Source organism: Coregonus lavaretus, assembly GCF_964263955.1.
Source record: "Coregonus lavaretus genome assembly, chromosome: 2".
Lineage (NCBI taxonomy): Eukaryota > Metazoa > Chordata > Actinopteri > Salmoniformes > Salmonidae > Coregonus > Coregonus lavaretus.
In genome coordinates this window covers 54,199,816-54,220,402 of record NC_139989.1, presented here as the reverse complement: position 1 = coordinate 54,220,402, position 20,587 = coordinate 54,199,816, and the positions used below count along the sequence as shown (strand labels likewise).

General features: G+C 45.0%; 1 protein-coding gene across 1 annotated transcript in view; it reads right to left on the bottom strand.

Annotated features, from left to right (window-relative positions):
• Positions 1-20,587, bottom strand: part of LOC311104104 (interferon-induced protein 44-like) — a 29,580-nt gene that overhangs the window by 4,689 nt on the left and 4,304 nt on the right. The window contains exons 2-4 of the mRNA XM_084145773.1: positions 18,374-18,491; positions 17,502-17,535; positions 15,785-15,986 (exon numbers count right to left, since the gene is read on the bottom strand). Coding sequence (XP_084001899.1) covers positions 15,785-15,986; positions 17,502-17,535; positions 18,374-18,458 — 321 coding nt within the window. The 5' untranslated portion in view covers positions 18,459-18,491. The remainder of the gene's footprint in view (positions 1-15,784; positions 15,987-17,501; positions 17,536-18,373; positions 18,492-20,587) is intronic.

The window sequence follows — 20,587 nt, the reverse complement described above, 5'->3', positions numbered from 1 at the left end:
CTCTGTGTTATCCTCAAAGCCGGTGAAGAAGGTGTTTAGCTTGTCCGGAAACAAGACGTCGGTGTCCGCGATGTGGCTGGTTTTCCTTTTGTAATCCGTGATTGTCTGTAGACCCTGCCACAAACGTCTCGTGTCTGAGCCGTTGAATTGCGACTCTACTTTGTCTCTGTACTAACGTTTTGCCTGTTTGATTGCCTTACGGAGGGAATAACTACATTGTTTGTATTCAGCCATATTCCCAGTCACCTTGCTATGGTTAAATGCGGTGGTTCGCACTTTCAGTTTTGAGCGAATGCTGCCATCTATCCACGGTTTCTGGTTTGGGTAGGTTTTAATAGTCACAGTGGATACAACATCTCCTATACACTTCCTGATGAACTCAGTCACCGTATCCGTGTATTCGTCTATGTTATTCTCAGAGGCTACCCGGAACATATCCCAGTCTGCGTGATGAAAACAATCTTGAAGCATGGATTCCGATTGGTCAGACCAGCATTGAATAGACCTTAGCACGGGTACTTCCTGTTTGAGTTTCTGCCTATAAGAAGGGAGGAGCAAAATGGTGTCGTGATCAGATTTGCTGAAGGGAGGGCGGGGGAGGCTCTTGTAGGCATTTAGAAAAGTTGAGTAGCAGTGGTCCAATGTTTTCTCAGAGCGAGTACTACAGTCAATGTGTTGGTAGAACTTCGGTAGCGTTTTCCATAAATGTATGTTATCACAATCACACCATGAGTAGTTTATTTTTTATTTTTTTGTCATTTAGCAGACGCTCTTATCCAGAGCGACTACAGTTAGTGAGTGCATATATTTGTTTTCTTTTTTGAATAAAAAAAAAAAAATTTCATACTTTCTTCTTACCGGAGAGTTCTTTATTCCTGTCTGCGCGATGTACTGAGAACCCAGCTGGCTGTATGGAATGTGACAGTATATCCCGAGAGAGCCATGTTTCCGTGAGATGTCTCTCTGGAAGGAGATCCTCGCCCTGAGCTTGTCTACTTTATTATCCAGAGACTAAACATTAGCGAGTAATATACTTGGAAGCAGTGGATGGTATGCGCGCCTCCTGAGTCGGACTAGAAGTCCACTCCGAATACCTCTTCTCCGCCGGCTGTGTTTTGGATCAGCTTCTGGAATCAGTTAAATTGCCCTGGGGGCTACGAACAAAGGATCCAATTCGGGAAAGTCGTATTCCTGGTCGTAATGCTGGTGAGTTACCGCCGCTCTGATATCCCAAAGTTATTTCCGGCTGTATGTAATAACGCAAAACAATTTCTAGGCTAATAATGTAAGAAATAACACACAAAAAAACAAAATGCTGCAAAGTTGCTTAGGAGCTAGAAGCAGAGCTACCATATCTGTCGGCACCATCTTACGTCTTACATCTTACCACAGGAATCCTCTTACATTTGGGAGTAGATAAACCCTCTCAAACTTTTTCAGCTTGTAGTACGCCGTCAAAATGGTACTGATAAATGATGGGGAATAGTAGCCTGCTCACCCCTCTGCAGCTTGCCTGCCAATGCATGCTTGTCCCAACCCAAATGTTGATACCTGAATGGAAACTTTCTTGCCTGCCCTCCCAATTGATCGATGCCAAATACATTTGATTGACAACTAAGTGATATGCTAACTGTGGATAACAGTTTTTCAAGTCTGTCACGGATTCCGCAGAGGCTGCTCCTCCTCGTTGCTCGGGCAGGCTTCGGCGTTCGTCGTCCCCGGAGTACTAGCTACTGCCGTTCGATGTTTTCGGTGTTTGTCTTGTGTTGTCTAGTTTGTACACCTGTTGCTTATTTTGTGTTGATTGTGTAACATATAAGTTCCCTTGTTTTACGTTTGGCCTTTGTGTGTTATTGTCATTTTGTATTGTTGATGTTCGGCATATCTAGTTCGCCTTTTACGCACAGAGTGTGTTACTCCTCCAGTATTGTGGATACCTTTTGTTTGTGCGTGTTAACTTTAAGTAAAGTAGTCATCCTGTTTCTCTGTGTCCTACGCCTGACTTCACTGCCACGTACACATCACCCCTTTTGACAGAATAACACACCACCATGGAGTCAGCAGGACCAGCGGTTGTAACAGAGTCTCTGGAGGATCGTGTCAGCAGCCAGGACGCCATGTTCCGTAGACTTGGCACCGCCATGCAGGATGTGATGGACACTCTGAGCCAATGGGAAAGAGGAGGCTTGCCCACACCTCCTCCTACAATACCACCACCATCGGCCAGACCCATCGTTCCATCTCCGGAGTCCAGTGGGATTATGCTCTCGCTCCTGAGGGCATATGATGGCACCGCAGCCGGGTGTCAGGGTTTCCTACTGCAAGTAGAACTCTACCTGGCAACCATTCACCCGGCGCCCTCGGGATATGAGAGTGTTTCCGCCCTCATCTCCTGTCTATCCGGCAAGGCATTGGAGTGGGCCAATGCCGAATGGAGGGGAATAGACACCGCCACCATCAGCTATGCGGAGTTCTCCCGCCGCTTCAGGGCGGTTTTCGATCATCCCCCAGAGGGTAAAGCGGCGGGGGAGCGTCTGTTCCACCTCCGACAGGGGAAGAGGAGCGCGCAAGAGTTCGCCCTGGATTTCCGGATTCTGGCGGCTAATGCGGGGTGGAATGAGAGGGCCCTCATCGACCACTATCGGTGCAGCCTATGAGAGGACGTTCGCCGAGAGTTGGCCTGCAGGGACACCAACCTAAGCTTCGATCAGTTGGTGGACATGTCGATCCGTCTGGATACCCTGCTGGCTACCCGCGGACGTCCGGAGTTGGGGCTGTCCATTCCATCCCCCAGCACCGCCGAGCCGAGCCCTATGGAGCTCGGGGGTGCTGGTGCTAGAGAGAGGAGGAGAGAGACCCGGAGAGAGGCCGTCCCCTGCATCAACTGTGGCCGTAGAGGACACACTGCGGCTCAGTGCTGGGGAGGGTCTCCTGGGGATCGAGGCAACAGGTCACGCACTGATGAGTCATTTCAGGTGAGTAGGCGCCCAACTCACCCAGAGCTCTCTGTTGTCCACTTGTGTATTCAAGTTGAATTTCCCCAGGTTTCATCTCATTCCCAGCATAAGGCGCTAGTCGATTCAGGCGCAGCTGGGAATTTTATTGATCGTAATTTCTGTGTTAAATTAGGGATTCCCCTCCTACCAGTAGAAGTGCCTTTTCCTATCCATGCCCTAGATAGCCGTCCTTTGGGATCAGGTTTAATTAGGGAGGTCACACGACACTAAAGATGAAGACGCATGGGGGTCATGAGGAAATCATATAGTTGTATCTGATCGACTCTCCTGCGTTTCCCGTGGTGCTGGGGCTTCCTTGGTTAATCTCTCATGACCCCACTATTTCGTGGCAACAGAGGGCTCTCAGGGAGTGGTCTGATCAGTGTGTCGGGCGGTGTATAGGTGTTTCCGTAGGGGCGACCACGGTGGAAAGTCCGAACCAAATGCCGCACTGCACATTCCTCCTGTGTATGATGATTTGGCACTCGTGTTCAGTAAGAGGGCGACACAATTGCCACCTCATAGACAGGGGGATTGTGCGATAGACCTCCAGGCAGGTGCTGCACTTCCGCGTAGTCATGTGTATCCTCTGTCTCAAGAGGAGACGGCGGCTATGGAGACATACATCGCCGAGTCTCTGGGACAGGGATACATACGGCCCTCCACTTCTCCTGCGTCCTCGAGTTTCTTTTTTGTGAAGAAGAAGGATGGAGGTTTGCGCCCGTGTATTGATTACCGTAGTCTCAATCAGATCACTGTTAAATACAGTTGTCCTCTCCCTCTGATTGCGAGTATGACGGAGTCATTACACGGAGCGCGCTTCTTCACAAAATTGGATCTCAGGAGCGCCTACAACCTGGTGCGCATTAGGGAGGGAGATGAATGGAAAACAGCATTTAGTACCACCTCGGGTCACTATGAGTATCTCGTCATGCCATACGGGTTAATGAATGCTCCTTCAGTCTTCCAATCATTTGTGGACGAGATTTTCCGGGATTTGCATGGGCAGGGTGTAGTGGTGTATATTGATGACATTCTAGTATACTCTGCTACACGAGCTGAGCATGTGGCCCTGGTGCGTCGAGTGTTGGGTAGGCTGTTGGAGCATGACTTGTATGTGAAGGCGGAGAAATGCCTGTTTTTCCAGGAGTCCATCTCCTTCCTGGGCCATCGGTTGTCCGCATCAGGGGTGGAGATGGAGATTGACCACGTTTCAGCCGTGCGTAATTGGCAGACTCCTACCACGGTTAAGGAGGTGCAGCGGTTTTGGGGTTTTGCCAATTACTACCTGAGGTTTATCCGGGGTTTTGGACAGGTAGCGGCTCCCATCACCTCCCTGCTAAAGGGGGGCCCGGTGCGTTTGCAGTGGTCGGCTGAGGCGGACAGGGCGTTTAGACAACTGAAGGACCTGTTCACCTCGGTTCCGGTGCTGGCACATCCGGACCCCTCTTTGGCGTTCCAAGTGAACGTGGACGCGTCAGAGGCGGGTATTGGGGCTGTACTGTCTCAACGCTCGGGCACGCCTCCTAAACTCCGGCCCTGTGCTTTTTACTCTAAGAAGCTCAGCCCGGCGGAACGTAATTACGACGTGGGGGACAGGGAGCTGCTAGCTGTGGTCCAAGCCCTAAAGGTGTGGAGGCATTGGCTTGAGGGGGCTCAACACCCTTTTCTCATTCTGACTGACCATCGTAACCTGGAGTACATCCGGGCAGCTAGGAGACTGAACCCTCGTCAGGCTAGGTGGGCCATGTTTCTGGCCCGGTTTGTCTTTAAGCTCACCTATATACCAGGGTCACAGAACGTTAAGACAGACGCCCTGTCCCGGCGATATGACACAGAGGAGAGGTCCATTGAGCCCAGTCCCATACTGCCAGAGTCTTGTCTGGTGGCACCGGTGGTGTGGGAGGTTGATGCGGAGATCGAGCGGGCGTTACGTACCGACCCTACTCCTCCAGAGTGTCCGGAGGGGCGGAAGTACGTGCCGCTCGAGATTCGTGATCGACTAATTTATTGGGCTCATACGTCACCCTCCTCTGGACATCCTGGTATTGGCCGGACAGTGCACTGCCTTAGTGAAAAGTACTGGTGGCCAACATTGGCAAAGGACGTGAGGGTTTATGTCTCCTCCTGCTCGGTGTGCGCTCAGTGTAAGGCGCCTAGACACCTGCCCAGGGGGAAGTTACAACCCCTACCCGTTCCACAATGGCCGTGGTCTCACCTATCGGTAGACTTTGTCACGGACCTTCCCCCCTCCCAGGGGAATAACATTATTTTGGTCGTTGTGGATCGGTTTTCTAAGGCCTGTCGTCTCATCCCAATGCCGGGTCTCCCTACTGCCCTACAAACTGCTGAGGCCCTGTTTACTCACGTCTTCCGGCACTACGGGGTACCTGAGGATATAGTGTCTGATCGGGGTCCCCAGTTCACCTCTAGTGTCTGGAGGGCGTTTATGGAACGCTTGGGGGTCTCGGTTAGCCTTACCTCGGGTTTCCACCCTGAGAGTAATGGGCAGGTGGAGAGAGTAAACCAGGATGTGGGTAGGTTTCTGAGGTCTTATTGCCAGGACCGGCAGGAGGAGTGGTCGGGGTATATCCCCTGGGCAGAGATTGCCCAGAACTCCCTTCGCCACTCCTCTACGAATCTGACCCCTTTTCAGTGTGTGTTGGGGTATCAGCCGGTTCTGGTACCCTGGCATCAGAGCCAGATCGAGGCTCCTGCGGTGGATGAATGGTTTCAGCGCTCGGAGGAGACATGGAACACTGCGCATGTCCATCTGCAGCGGGCTATCCGTAGGCATAAGGCGAGCGCCGATCGCCATCGCAGTGAGGGTCCAGTGTATGCACCTGGAGATCGAGTATGGCTCTCGACTCGAAACCTGCCCCTTCACCTGCCCTGACGGAAGCTGGGTCGGCGGTTTGTGGGGCCATTTAAAGTCCTGAGGAGATTGAACGAGGTATGTTACAGGTTACAACTGCCAAATGATTATCGCATTAACCCCTCGTTCCATGTGTCTCTCCTCAGGCCGGTGGTAGCTGGTCCACTCCAGGACAATGAGATACGGGAGGCTCCTCCGCCCGCACTGGACTTCGAGGGGGCTCTGGCGTACTCAGTCCGGTCCATCGTGGATTCGAGACGTCGGATGGGGGGTCTGCAGTATCTCGTGGAGTGGGAGGGGTACGGTCCGGAGGAACGGTGCTGGGTGCCTAGGAGGGACATCTTAGATCCCTCCCTCCTGACGGAGTTCCACCGGAGTCATCCCACTCGCCCTGCTCCGCGTCCTCCTGGCCGTCCCTGAGGCCGGGGTCGGCGCACGGCTGAAGCCGCGCGTCAAGGTGGGGGGGGGGTACTGTCACTGATTCCGCCGAGGCTGCTCCTCCTCCTTGCTCGGGCAGGCTTCGGCGTTCGTCGTCCCCGGAGTACTAGCTACTGCCGTTCGATGTTTTCGGTGTTTGTCTTGTGTTGTCTAGTTTGTACACCTGTTGCTTATTTTGTGTTGATTGTGTAACATATAAGTTCCCTTGTTTTATGTTTGGCCTTTGTGTGTTATTGTCATTTTGTATTGTTGATGTTCGGCATATCTAGTTCGCCTTTTACGCACAGAGTGTGTTACTCCTCCAGTATTGTGGAGACCTTTTGTTTGTGCGTGTTAACTTTAAGTAAAGTAGTCATCCTGCTTCTCTGTGTCCTGCGCCTGACTTCACTGCCACGTACACATCACCCCTTCTGACAAAGTCCAGCATAGCTAGCTAGCAAAGTGATTCAAATGTCTTGCTAGCTAACCAAATGACACCTGCATCTCTAGCTGTAGCCACAGAAAAACTATATGGGTTGGAAGTCGGCCACTCACCCACTCCTCCAATGACATGCACGGTGGCCAGGTCTAGCAAAAATGTATAGCACAATGACCCCTCAAAACCTACACACAAGGCCTAAAAACCAGCCCACATTTTTGGGGTCGAAGCAAGAGAGGAGCTGCCACATACTGTATATCCAATAGAATGGGTCTAAACCCTTTTTCCATAATATCGTCAAGCAAATTTTTAAATTAGGTTTTCTATCAAAATAATAATTATTTTGTGCTATCATGTCGTAATAAAGGACTTAGGAATTTGAATATGTCACAAGATAAAACGTCTTAAACTCGCAAGATAATTTTCCAGAGAGACGAAAGTATTCACCCCCCTTGCATTTTTCCTATTTTGTTGCCTTACAACCTGGAATTAGAGTGGATTTTTTGGGGGGTTTGTATACTTTGATTTACACAACATGCCTACCACTTTGAAGATGCAACATATGTTTTATTGTGAACAAACAAGAAATAGGACAAAAAAACGGAAAACTTGAGCGTGCATAACTATTCATAACATTCAATTCTGACCAGTTTCCCAGTCCCTGCCGATGAAAAACATCACCTCAGCATGATGCTGCCACCACCATGCTTCACTGTGGGGATGGTGTTCTCGGGGTGATGAGAGGTGTTGGGTTTGCGCCAGACATAGCGTTTTCCTTGATGGCCAAAAAGCTCAATCTTTGTCTCATCTGACCAGAGTACCTTCTTCCATATGTTTGGGGAGTCTCCCATATGCCTTTTGGCGAACACCAAACGTGTTTGCTTATTTTCTTCTTTAAGCAATGGCTATTTTCTGGCCACTCTTCTGTAAAGGAGTGTACGGCTTAAAGTGGTCCTATGGACAGATACTCCAATCTCTGCTTTGGAGCTTTGCAGCTCCTTCAGGGTTATCTTTGGTCTCTTTGTTGCCTCTCTGATTAATGCCCTCCTTGCCTGGTCCGTGAGTTTTGGTGGGCGGCCCTCTCTTGGCAGGTTTGTTGTGGTGCCATATTCTTTCAATTTTTAAATAATGGATTTAATGGTGCTCCGTGGGATGTTCAAAGTTTCTGATATTTTCTTATAACCCAACCCTGATCTGTACTTCTCCACAACTTTGTCCCTGACCTGTTTGGAGAGCTCCTTGGTCTTTATGGTGCCGCTTGCTTGGTGGTGCCCCTTGCTTAGTGGTGTTGCAGACTCTGGGGCCTTTCAGAACAGGTGTATATATACTGAGATCATGTGACAGATCATGTGACACTTAGATTAAACACAGGTGGACTTTATTTAACTAATTATGTGATGAATACTTTTGCAAGGCACTGTAACTCGTTTGACTGCTATGATTGTAAATAAATCCCTTTTGTGGATGTGCAGAACTATAGAGAAATCCGACAGGAGAGTTTGAGTGGTGAAAAGTTGGACAGAGGATATTGAAATCTCTTGGACGAACTTAAAAAAATGAATGTTAGGCTATTTTCTGGCAATTGTGCTGTTATTATGTGCCAGATGTCAAGACTACAAACTATTATAAATGGCCTATTTGTAAGATTGACTTGTCATTTCAATAGGCATAGGCTACTGACAAAAATCTGGGTTTATGATTGTAGTTCAACTTTGCCATGGTTTGCTTAGCTTGGTGAAGGTAGCAAATAGCCCCTGATAGGCCTACATCTAATTTCAGATTGCCTGCAGTAGCCTAGGCAAGATGTAGGCAAGATGTAAAGCTCAATGATTTAGCAGCTTTCTTAGTTCAAATTGACAGACTAAGAATAGCGAGGCGATATCAAGGTAAGAAGTGCTTGTGTTTCCCAATAGCCTGTTGGAATAGGCTACTAAGCATGGGGTCGTAATTTCAATCATTGAAACAAATATGAATAACATGGATATGAACTGAATATGCTTGTCAACAACACTCATTGTTTTCTTTTCTTTGACCTGTAGCCTAATCTGACTGACTGTTACCGTCAATCTTATGCATTCTAACAACAGCTGATCTGCAATTGCTATAGAGCTGTGACCATGATCACGATTGATAACTTCCAATTTAATTAACTAATCATGGCCATTAATAATTTCATAATAACACAAGGCTACAACAACAATAAACTGTAGTTATAGGCTACTTATTAAATATATTTGCCAGTTCCAGGTAGGCTACACAAGTGGCAGAAATTGATTAGCAATTGTTAATTATTATTATTATTATTATTATTATTATTTACAATGACGGCCTACCAAGAGGCAAAAGGCCTCCTGCGGGGACGGGGGCTGGGATAAAAAAAAGTAGGACTAAACACACATCACGACAAGAGAGACACCACAACACTACATAAAGAGAGACCTAAGGCAACAACACAGCATGGCAGCAACACATGACAACAACACGGTAGCAACACAACATGACAACAACAAGGTAGAAACACAACATGGCAGCAGCACAACATGGTAGCAGCACAAACATGGTACAAACATTGTTAGGCACAGACAACAGCACAAAGGTCAAAAAGGAAACGACAACAATACATCACACGAAGCAGCCACAAGTGTCAGTAAAAGGCGCTGCATGGTCAATTCAATGTCTGCATTGGCCGTGCAGAAGTTACGGTGATATGGCCTCTGCAGAAGTCAGGACCTTTATACTTCTTGCGCTTCGCGGAGCAGCGCTGAGCTGTTGTGAAGAAAGTTGTCATGGAAGTGAGTTTGTGTTTTTACAGGACCTCCTGCCCTCATCTACCGTCAACCAATCATGTCAATGCGGAGCTATACGATGCCCTCCACATTGTTACAAAATTTGAGAGGCGCACAGCGATGCGGTACGGATCTTATTTTGGCCTCTGGCTACATAAATTAGATGTAAAATTGTCCATGATTGAGTCTTTGAATGTAGAGATGGAGATAAAACTGTCCAGTTTGAGTGTTTTTTTGCAGCTCGTTCCAGTCGCTATCTGCAATGAACTGACAAGAGGAGCGACCCAGGGATGTGTGTGCTTTGGGGACCTTTAACAGAATGTGACTTATAGAACGGGTGTTGTATGTGGAGGATGAGGGTTGCAGTAGGTATCTCAGATAGGGGGGAGTGAGGCCTAAGAGGGTTTTATAAATAAGCATCAACCAGTGGGTCTTGCGTCGGATATACAGAGATGGCCAGTTTACAGAGGAGTGTAGGGTGCAGTGATGTGTCCTATAAGGAGCATTGGTGGCAAATCTGATGGCCGAATGGTAAATAACATCTAGCCTCTCGAGAGCACCCTTACCTGCTGATCTATAAATTAGTTCGCCGTAATCTAGCATGGGAAGGATGGTCATCTGAATCAGGGTTAGTTTGGCAGCTGGGGTGAAAGAGGACTGATTACGATATAGAAAACCAAGTCTAGATTTAACCTTAACCTACAGCTTGGTTATCTGCTGAGCGAAGGACAGTGTACTATCTTCCCATACTCCATACTTGTATGAAGTGACTATCTCAAGCATTCTTCATACTGAACCACATGATTGTCATGTCTCCTCCTGTTGCTCCCCTTCCGGCGCTCTGATTCGCCGGTCTACTGAGCCACCGGTCTGAGCGCACCACCTCGGCAACACCGGAATGGAAACCCAACACACCCTAATCACCTCCAGCGCACCTGCACCTCATCATCTCATCACCACCCCTATTTAGCTCTGGACTGTTCTGTATTGTGTTGTGTGTGATTGTTAAGCGTTGTGTCGTTTACTCTCTCTTTCTTATTCTCTTTCTCATTATTAAGTAAAACTTGACCTTGTTAATTCCTGCATCTGCGCCCTGCCTCTTCGTATATCAGTACTCGTCACAATTATCTTTGTTTTGGAGGTGTTCGGGACAAGGTTATGGGCAGAGAAAGCTTGTTGGACATTTAGAAAGCTTTGATGGCGTTTAACACAAAATCCGGGGAGGGGCCAGCTGAGTATAAGACTGTATAATCTGCATATAAATGGAGGAGAGAGCTTCCTACTGCCTAAGCTATGTTGTTGATGTAAATTGAGAAGAGTGTGGAGCCTAGGATCGAGCCTTGGTGCACTCCCTTGGTGACAGGCAGTGGCTGAGACAGCATATGTTCTGACTTTACACACTGCACTCTTTGAGACAGGTAGTTAGAAAACCAGGCCAAAGACCCCTCAATGACACCAATACTCCTTAGCCGACCCACAAGAATGGAATATTCTACCGTATCAAAAGCTTTGGCTAAGTCAATAAAAATAGCAGCACAACATTGCTTAGAATCAAGGGAAATGGTGACATCATTTAGGACCTTGAAGGTTGCAGTGACACATCCATAACCTGAGCGGAAACCAGATTGCATACCAGAGAAAATATATGACAAGTTTTTCCAACACTTTTGATAAACAAGGCAAGATAGAAATTGTCCTATAACAGTTAGGATCAGCTTGATCTCTCCCTTTAAATAAAGGATGCACCGTGGCTGCCTTCCAAGCACCGGGAACCTCCCCAGAGAGGAGAGACAGGTTAAAAAGGTGAACGATAGGCTCGCCGATGATAGGGGCTGCAACCTTAAAGACGAAAGGATCTAACCCAGGATCTAACCCATCTGACCCAGACGTTTTTGGGGGGTCAAGTTTAAGGAGCTGCTTTAGCACCTCAGATTTAATGACCACAATGACGCCAGTGATATCATATTTTTAACATATTTATGTAGCCTACAATATAACATAAATGAATAGGCTACTTGATGACTAACATATGCAAATGTTTCATTCTCCACATTTAATGTCAATTTCATTATGGACTTTTACCCATAACAGAAGCACGCAAAAGAGTTCCATAACTTATTTCAAAGTTCCACTGGGGCAGCTCTCGAGACCCAGGAACTGAGCATCCATAAAATCCTTATCTTGATACAGGGTTTTCCATAAGCAAAGTGGACATTAGAATGCAGTTTAAACCACCTCCGAGTGAATTTATCTAATGCACTCCAGTGCGCCTAAAATCATTTCCCTGTGCTCTGTAGATGTTATTTCTTGATCAGTTCTAGTGTGTTAATATTTTTTATGGGAAAGGGTTGGTAATAGGTGTCTCCATAATGACAATCTAAATAGCCTACATAGCCAACTTGTAAAAAGTTGTCATGAAGTGCACAGGTGCTGCTCTGTCTCCTCTCACTCAAGTGACTCAACTGCCTGCTGCAGCGCTCTCTCAACACACACCCCTCCGGCCCTCCCCCTCCCCACCACTCACTCACTCACTCACTCACTCACTCACTCACTCACTCACTCACTCACTCACTCACTCACTCACTCACTCACGCAGCAATAGACTGCCTCACTGACTGATAGTCAGCAGCAGCAGGTCACAGTGAAATATATATTCTTAAAGCGGAAATCAGCAGTAGAAACAATAACAAAGCAGACGCTCCGCCCCTGGTTTGGTAAAAAGCTCAGGGATGGGGCTGGAGAAATGTAACCACTCTCAAATTCATAGACAGCGCAATGGATGCTAGCACTAACCATCCATGATATCAAAATTATAGTGTTAACCATGTTTTGAGGCTATATAGGGTTTGTTTACACTTTCTTTGTTTGCAAACATTGGTGTAAAACAAGCTTGTATTTGGGTTCTGATGGGGTATGACCGTTGAACTAAGCTCATGAGGCATTTATAAGATATATTAGACATTTTCAAAATAGGCCAATTTCGAGGAAAACTGCAGACTAAATAGTTACATAAATAGACAAGCTAAGGCCTCCCGAGTGGCGCAGTGGTCTAAGGCACCTAATCACAGTGCTAGCTGTGCCACTAGAGTCCGGGAGACCCATGGGGCGGCGCACAATTGGCCCAGCATCGTCCAGGTTAGGGGAGGGTTCGGCCGGCAGGGATGTTCTTGTCCCATCGTGCATTAGCGACTCCTGCGGCGGGCCGGGTGCAGTGCACGCTGACACGGTCGCCAGGTGTACGGTGTTTTCTCCGACACATTGGTGCGGCTGGCTTCCGGGTTAAGCGGGCATTGTGTCAAGAAGCAGTGCGGCTAGGTTGGGTTGTGTTTCGGAGGACGCACAGCTCTCGACCTTCGCCTCTCCCGTGTCCGCACGGGAGTTGCAGCGATGGGACAGGACTGTAACTACCAATTGGATACCACGAAATTGGGGAGAACAATGGACAACAAAGAAGAAAAAAAGGTAAACTAGCCAATCAGCCACGGTATGACTGATCATTGCCCTTGCTAGTTTAATTGTATTGACATTCCCAGCCTTAGTTACATTTTGATTTTTTTTTTTCTCAAATATAACCTATTTTTAAAACCGCTTATAAAGTTGGTTTTGTAGCGTAAACTGGGAATTTGATATTTTTTACTGGTATGATTGTCCGTTTGTATCATATCTGCAAAGTAGTTAAAACGCTGTCAGTTCCACGTTAAGTTATTTATTCCAAAGGAATATAATATGAAACTACAACACCTCAAGTAAATTGAAAATAAATGTAAATTTGGGGAATTAGTCTGAAAATGTTGTTATTGTTGGCAGTGGCTAGTTCAACGAAACCAAAGTATGGATTGCAATCACTCCTTGTCCATAGACTGCTTTCAAAGTAAGGAAACATATATCTAAATATTTTGTTTAACTATCCCTTACGATAATCAAATGTGAAAAATGTCCATGGTTGTGTCCGAATACCCATACCTGCGTTCTAAATAGTAGGCTTTTTTGTTATTTGACAATAGAACGTTTTATAATATGTGACATATAAAAAATGAAGTACGCTTTAAATGCCAGGAAGTCATTCTCATTTCAGCTATTATTCTAGTAGAATTCGCTGCATGCTATTGAGGAAGACAATTGTTGTGTGTGTTTGACAACAGCTGATAATCAGATCAGGGGACGGATGGCGGGAAACAATGCAATTGCTAACTAATACCCTGGTTACCATCATGTACTGTATGTCTATGTTTGCTACCCTGAACTTCTATAATATGTGCAAAATGACTTAGGCCGTGACTAAATACTTGTCATAGCTTACTCAATTTAGGCTTTTGGGATATGCGATAATAATTGAACATTTTGTAGTATGTGAAATTACGAAATTGAGTATACTTTAAATGCCAGGATGTCATACTCATTTCTGCTTTTCATCTACTAGAATGAATTTGCTTCACAGTAATAAGGAAGCAAATCAGTGTGTTTGACAACAGCTGATAATCAGATAAAGACGACGGGCTGTACTGAAATTAACAAATGTCTTGAAACAACAGATGACGCGTTATATACAGTGGGGGAAAAAAGTATTTAGTCAGCCACCAATTGTGCAAGTTCTCTCACTTAAAAAGATGAGAGAGGCCTGTAATTTTCATCATAGGTACACGTCAACTATGACAGACAAATTGAGAGAAAGAAATCCAGAAATTCACATTGTAGGATTTGTAATTAATTAATTTGCAAATTATGGTGGAAAATAAGTATTTGGTCACCTACAAACAAGCAAGATTTCTGGCTCTCACAGACCTGTAACTTCTTCTTTAAGAGGCTCCTCTGTCCTCCACTCGTTACCTGTATTAATGGCACCTGTTTGAACTTGTTATCAGTATAAAAGACAGCTGTCCACAACCTCAAACAGTCACACTCCAAACTCCATTATGGCCAAGACCAAAGAGCTGTCAAAGGACACCAGAAACAAAATTGTAGACCTGCACCAGGCTGGGAAGACTGAATCTGCAATAGGTAAGCAGCTTGGTTTGAAGAAATCAACTGTGGGAGCAATTATTAGGAAATGAAAGACATACAAGACCACTGCTAATCTCCCTCGATCTGGGGCTCCACGCAAGATCTCACCCCGTGGGGTCAAAATGATCACAAGAACGGTGAGCAAAAATCCCAGAACCACACGGGGGGACCTAGTGAATGACCTGCAGAGAGCTGGGACCAAAGTAACAAAGCCTACCATCAGTAACACACTACGCCGCCAGGGACTCAAATCCTGCAGTGCCAGACGTGTCCCCCTGCTTAAGCCAGTACATGTCCAGGCCCGTCTGAAGTTTGCTAGAGTGCATTTGGATGATCCAGAAGAGGATTGGGAGAATGTCATATGGTCAGATGAAACCAAAATAGAACTTTTTGGTAAAAACTCAACTCGTCATGTTTGGAGGACAAAGAATGCTGAGTTGCATCCAAAGAACACCATACCTACTGTGAAGCATGGGGGTGGAAACTTTGGGGCTGTTTTTCTGCAAAGGGACCAGGACGACTGATCTGTGTAAAGGAAAGAATGAATGGGGCCATGTATCGTGAGATTTTGAGTGAAAACCTCCTTCCATCAGCAAGGGCATTGAAGATGAAACGTGGCTGGGTCTTTCAGCATGACAATGATCCCAAACACACCGCCCGGGCAACGAAGGAGTGGCTTCGTAAGAAGCATTTCAAGGTCCTGGAGTGGCCTAGCCAGTCTCCAGATCTCAACCCCATAGAAAATCTTTGGAGGGAGTTGAAAGTCTGTGTTGCCCAGCGACAGCCCCAAAACATCACTGCTCTAGAGGAGATCTGCATGGAGGAATGGGCCAAAATACCAGCAACAGTGTGTGAAAACCTTGTGAAGACTTACAGAAAACGTTTGACCTGTGTCATTGCCAACAAAGGGTATATAACATAGTATTGAGTAACTTTTGTTATTGACCAAATACTTATTTTCCACCATAATTTGCAAATAAATTCATTAAGAATCCTACAATGTGATTTTCTGGAGAAAAAAAATCACATTTTTTCTGTCATAGTTGACGTGTACCTATGATGAAAATTACAGGCCTCTCTCATCTTTAAGTGGAAGAACTTGCACAATTGGTGGCTGACTAAATACTTTTTTTCCCCACTGTATACTGTAAACTGCATACATTTTTACTAAATAGTATGTTCTAAGTAGTATGTAGTATGGTTAATACATAGTATATACTTTTAGTAAGCAGTAGGTCTAGGCAAAAAAATTATCTGGACACAGTCTTACTATTGTGGTGAAGCTTTTATCAGCCATTGCAGAATCAACCTGGGCTTTCATTGTAATTTTATTCTGAAAGACATTGTTGATGGAGTTGATGAAGCTGGATTTGCCCGCTCCGATCGGTCCATCTAGCAGAATCCTAACATGTTCTATGTCAGGGTTACATGGAACATATGCCATCAGGTCCTCCAACAACTTATCTCTTCCACTGTTGGAGAAAAACAAGTTCAGTGTCCTGATTGCATTGTAATGTTACAGTGTATGGGAAATACCTTTAAACTTTTACAAATTGCTTTTTTCACTTTAAAAAATGTATATACTGGGTTACAAAATTGATGATGGCCGGTATTCTATTGTGACAAAAATTTCACATAAGTCTCCCATTGACATCAATGACTGATTAACATGAAAGTCTGAGTAAATTGCACATGAGTATCTCAAGTCAGAATACCTCAACAGCTTAGATTACTCACTGCATAACGCCAATGTCCACTAGGGGGCGATGATTTGCTGTTGATACCTAGCACTACCTAGCACAGTGGAGGCTGCTGAGGGGAGTACAGCTCATAATAATGGCTGGAACTGAGAAAATTGAATGGAATCAAATACATGGAAACCATGTTTGATGTATTTGATACCATTCCACTATGCCGTTCCAGCCATTACCACAAGCCCGTTCTCCCCAATTAAGGCGGCACCAACCTCCTGTGACCTAGCATGCTATTGGCTTGCTAGCACTCAAATGGCAAGCCACTCTGGACAAAGTTAGCGTGGCTAGGCAAAGCATCGCTCCCTAGTCGACATTGGCCATAAGGGTTTATCACTACAGAACTAACTTATTTATTTACCCTTATTTTACCAGGTAAGATGACTGAGAACATTCTCTTTTACAGCAACGACCTGGGGAAGAGTTACACGGGGGAGGAGAGGGAATGAATGAGCCAATTGGAACCTGGGGATGATTAGGTGACCATGATGGTATGAGGGCCAGATTGGGAATTTATCTAGGACACCAGCGTTAACACCCCTACTCTTACGAAGTGCCATGGGATCTTTAGTGACCACAGAGATTCAGGAGACCTGTTTTAAAGTCCCATCTGAAAGACAGCACACTACGCAGGGCAATGTCCCCTTCACTGCCCTGGGGCATTGGGATCTCCTTAGACCAGAGGTAAGAGTGCCCCCTACTGGACCTCCAACACCACTTCCAGCAGCATCTGGTCTCCCATCCAGGACCGACCCTGCTTAGCTTCAGAAGCAAGCCAGCAGAGGGATACAGAGATACTGCTGGCGACTTAAAGGGCAATTCCACCACTTTTCAACCTCATATTTGTTATCTCCAGCACCATACCAATATCTATGTGAAAACGGCTAATTTCTATGTTCTGTAGTTAAAAAGATAAGAAGAAATGTCCTAAAAAGTGCACTGTGTTCATATTGTACTTTTTGTAAAAAAAACTAGGGGAGAGCATTTTCCTGCTCCCCGCATCACTGCGAATCTCATAGTATTCGAATATCTCAGCTTTCTTTCTTATATTTTTAACTACAGAACAGAAATGCGCTGTTTTCACATGTAGACTGGTATGGTGCTGGAGATAATAAACATGAGGTTGAAAAGTGGTGGAATTCCCCTTTAAGAATTTAAACCACTAACTTCCTCTTTATATAAGCTCTAAAAGCTCAGAAATGCAATCACAAAGGGGGTTGATTATTCAGAACTTACTCCCAGGGTGTGTTCCTCCATGGTTCGTCAAAAACTGCAAAATACATTGAGTGCATACTTTGATATACAGTAGGTGCAACATACATCTTACACCACCCATCACCCACAAATTAAATTTCATAGCAATGTAAAAACCCCAGGAGGGACAATCATAGAATGGGAGGTTTTCTTTGTTCCAAGGCCCCAATATGCATCCAATATACACAATATAGTCACATTATTTATATATATTTATATTCTTTATATTGTTGTTATTGTTTCCATTTCATCAACTTGAAATATCATATTATACCATGGCATAGTTGAATACTCCTTTCTGATTGGCTTGAAGGGCATTCTAGAGAATGCATTATTACACACAGTAGAGTTTGCACGGTAGAATTCAATGGCTATAGTTCATTTTTACATTTTGTTTGAGCTGCTTTAGAAAGCAAAAATCCAATTGAAAACAGTATTGGTATTGTTGAATAATATTTTCAGCAAGCTAGGACTGATGGTTTGGTTAGCTAAACTAGCAAGTCTGCTTGTTTGGTTACCACGGCAACTACTTTAGCTATCTAGAAAACTTGCTAGCTAGAAATGTGTTCAACATTCACTCAAGTAGCTAGTAAGTTTTCTAGATAGCTACAGTAGTTTCCATGGTAACCAAACAAACAGACTCGCTAGTTTCTACCGGCAAATGAACACATTTCTTGTTGCAAATGTGTTATAAAAGGGATAATCAACTCGGGGATCTATGCGTTCTCTGGAAAAATAATGGAACTCCGTGGAAGGTCAGTTCCACTATTCTAGTGCATTGTGGAACACACCTTCCACGTTGTTCATTATTTTCACAATTTAACCCCATGCATTTGAACACATGCACATCTTACCTTTAGGTGGAGCTGGGGCTGGGGCTGGGGCTGGGGCTGGGCGGGCTGGGGCTGGGGCTGCTGGTTTTGATTCACCAAATCCCATATCTTTGTCCAGTGATTCAGGTCTGTTCAACTACTAAATAGAATGTAAATAGTGTGCAAAATGTATGCAAAATTCTAGAACAAATGATATTAACAACATTTTCATTTTGATAATTTACCAGATGCTTTTATCCAGAGTAACTTAAACTTCAAGAGCGAGGATTGTCATTACACTATTTTAGCAACTAAGTTATATTTAAGCAATACAGCATGAGAACCCAAGAATTATAGTGTGAATAACTCCCGACGAAGAGCGGTTCTTAGGCCCGACGTGAAGGGAAGGGCAGGGAAAACAGCCCTTACAGGGGATTTCCACTATCCACATTAATTTGGATAGCCACTCTAGCTTCGCCCTCATGTGGGTGTTAACAAGCTAGCAAGCATGCTAGATAGTGCTATGTATCAACAGCCAATCCAGACGGGTCTGGAAGCTATAGTGAGCTTTGATTGGTCAATCACGCCGCAATGTCGCAAATATTCGCATAAAGTTCAGGTATCCCCAAATTAGTTCCCGCCCTGTTCACGCTCCTTCGCCCACTTCACTTCCCTCCACTGAAAATTAATGGCTTCCAATGTTTCATCGTCCCCCCCTCATCTTCAGTGGAAATTGGGTGTTAGGAGGGTGTTATTCACTATAATTCCCAGGTTCGATGGCCTTATTGCTTTTATAAAACGATTACCAACATATACTTTTTTTTCCCCATTTAAAACGTTATTTTACAGAGAAAATGTTTTATTTTATCCTTCCAAAAGCCAGTCGTTAGCTCGAGGCTGTAATTGCTGCCAAAGGTGAATGTCATGGCGCCCCCCAAAAAAATGTCAAGGGAAGCCGGTTTGGATATGGCTTCACACCAATCACATCACATCAAAAGCTAAACGTAATTGACAGAAAAAACATGAATTGTTGCATCCTGTTGTGTCGTTGTCCTCCGGGGCTAGGGAAGGGATAAGGATTTGGACTTCTAGTTTTACTTAATTCTCTGTACCGGCCAATATTTAAAATGGCGATTCTGATCCAACCATACATGTATACCTTGTGCCCCTGGCCTGAGAGGATGGAAGTTCAATGTGTAGCTAGCTAGATGTAGTAGCCTAGGCTAACATTAACTAGCTGGCTAATCGTTGCCCATGAAAGGAAGTAAGGCCAGCAAGTATTTTAGCCAGGTATGCTAATCTAGGTCAACAAAAACTAAAAGTGTGTACACCAGTGGTCTCAGACTTGTCGATCATGATCGACTGGTCAATCTCAAAGGCATTTGTAGTCGATCACCAAACATTTCTGTAGCAAACAGCAACGATAAAGCCTTGCATTCCTTTTTTTTTATGCACTGTTGGCGGAAGGTCCACTTGAATCAGCAGCTCTAGCCCCGGGAAGACGAAGTGTTCCCATTTGCACCATTTCATGTGTCTGAAGGTAGAACTTTGCATATCCAGCAGGCCCAGAGAGCAAATCAAGTTCACCTATAGGCCTACTGTTGGCCAATCAGATAGCTCAGATCACCTGTCTACACAGTTTCATCGTGCCATAGGCTGTAAAAAGAAGCCTCAAGCGCACAGCAAAGTTGATACTGTTGTGAGATTTCAAAACTTTAAAACCATGACTAAAGAGAGACTCAATTAATGCAGCAAAGAGCTGCTGCTTTTATAATTAAGTTCATATTTAAGTAGTTATTCAGCACTGTCAACACTTTGCTCAACACTTTTATAAGCCATAAAATGTCCGTTCTCCCAACTTCCACTCGTGCTACAACCAGCAAAGCAGACGCAATGAATGAGTATAGCAAAGTGTTTCCATAAGCTTGTGTTATTATTAGCAGCTTGTGTCTTTTTTAATATTGAGGAATATTTCACTTTCTCGAGTCATAGGAGTAACAACATGAATTGGTGCATGAGGCAGCAATAATGCAGTGCGACTTGAGTTTCGCCATCAGCTGGAAGACTGTGTCCCCTTTCAAAAAATATATAATTAAAAAATGGTCTGAGAAGAACAACATTGGCAGGGAAATTCAAGCATAGCCAATATGCAGTGATAATGTATTGCGCCTATAGCCTTCTGCACAAACCTCATTGCTACAGAACTGGTTTTAATAGGTTATGCAGGCTTATGTTTATTAATTCATGTTTTTTTTT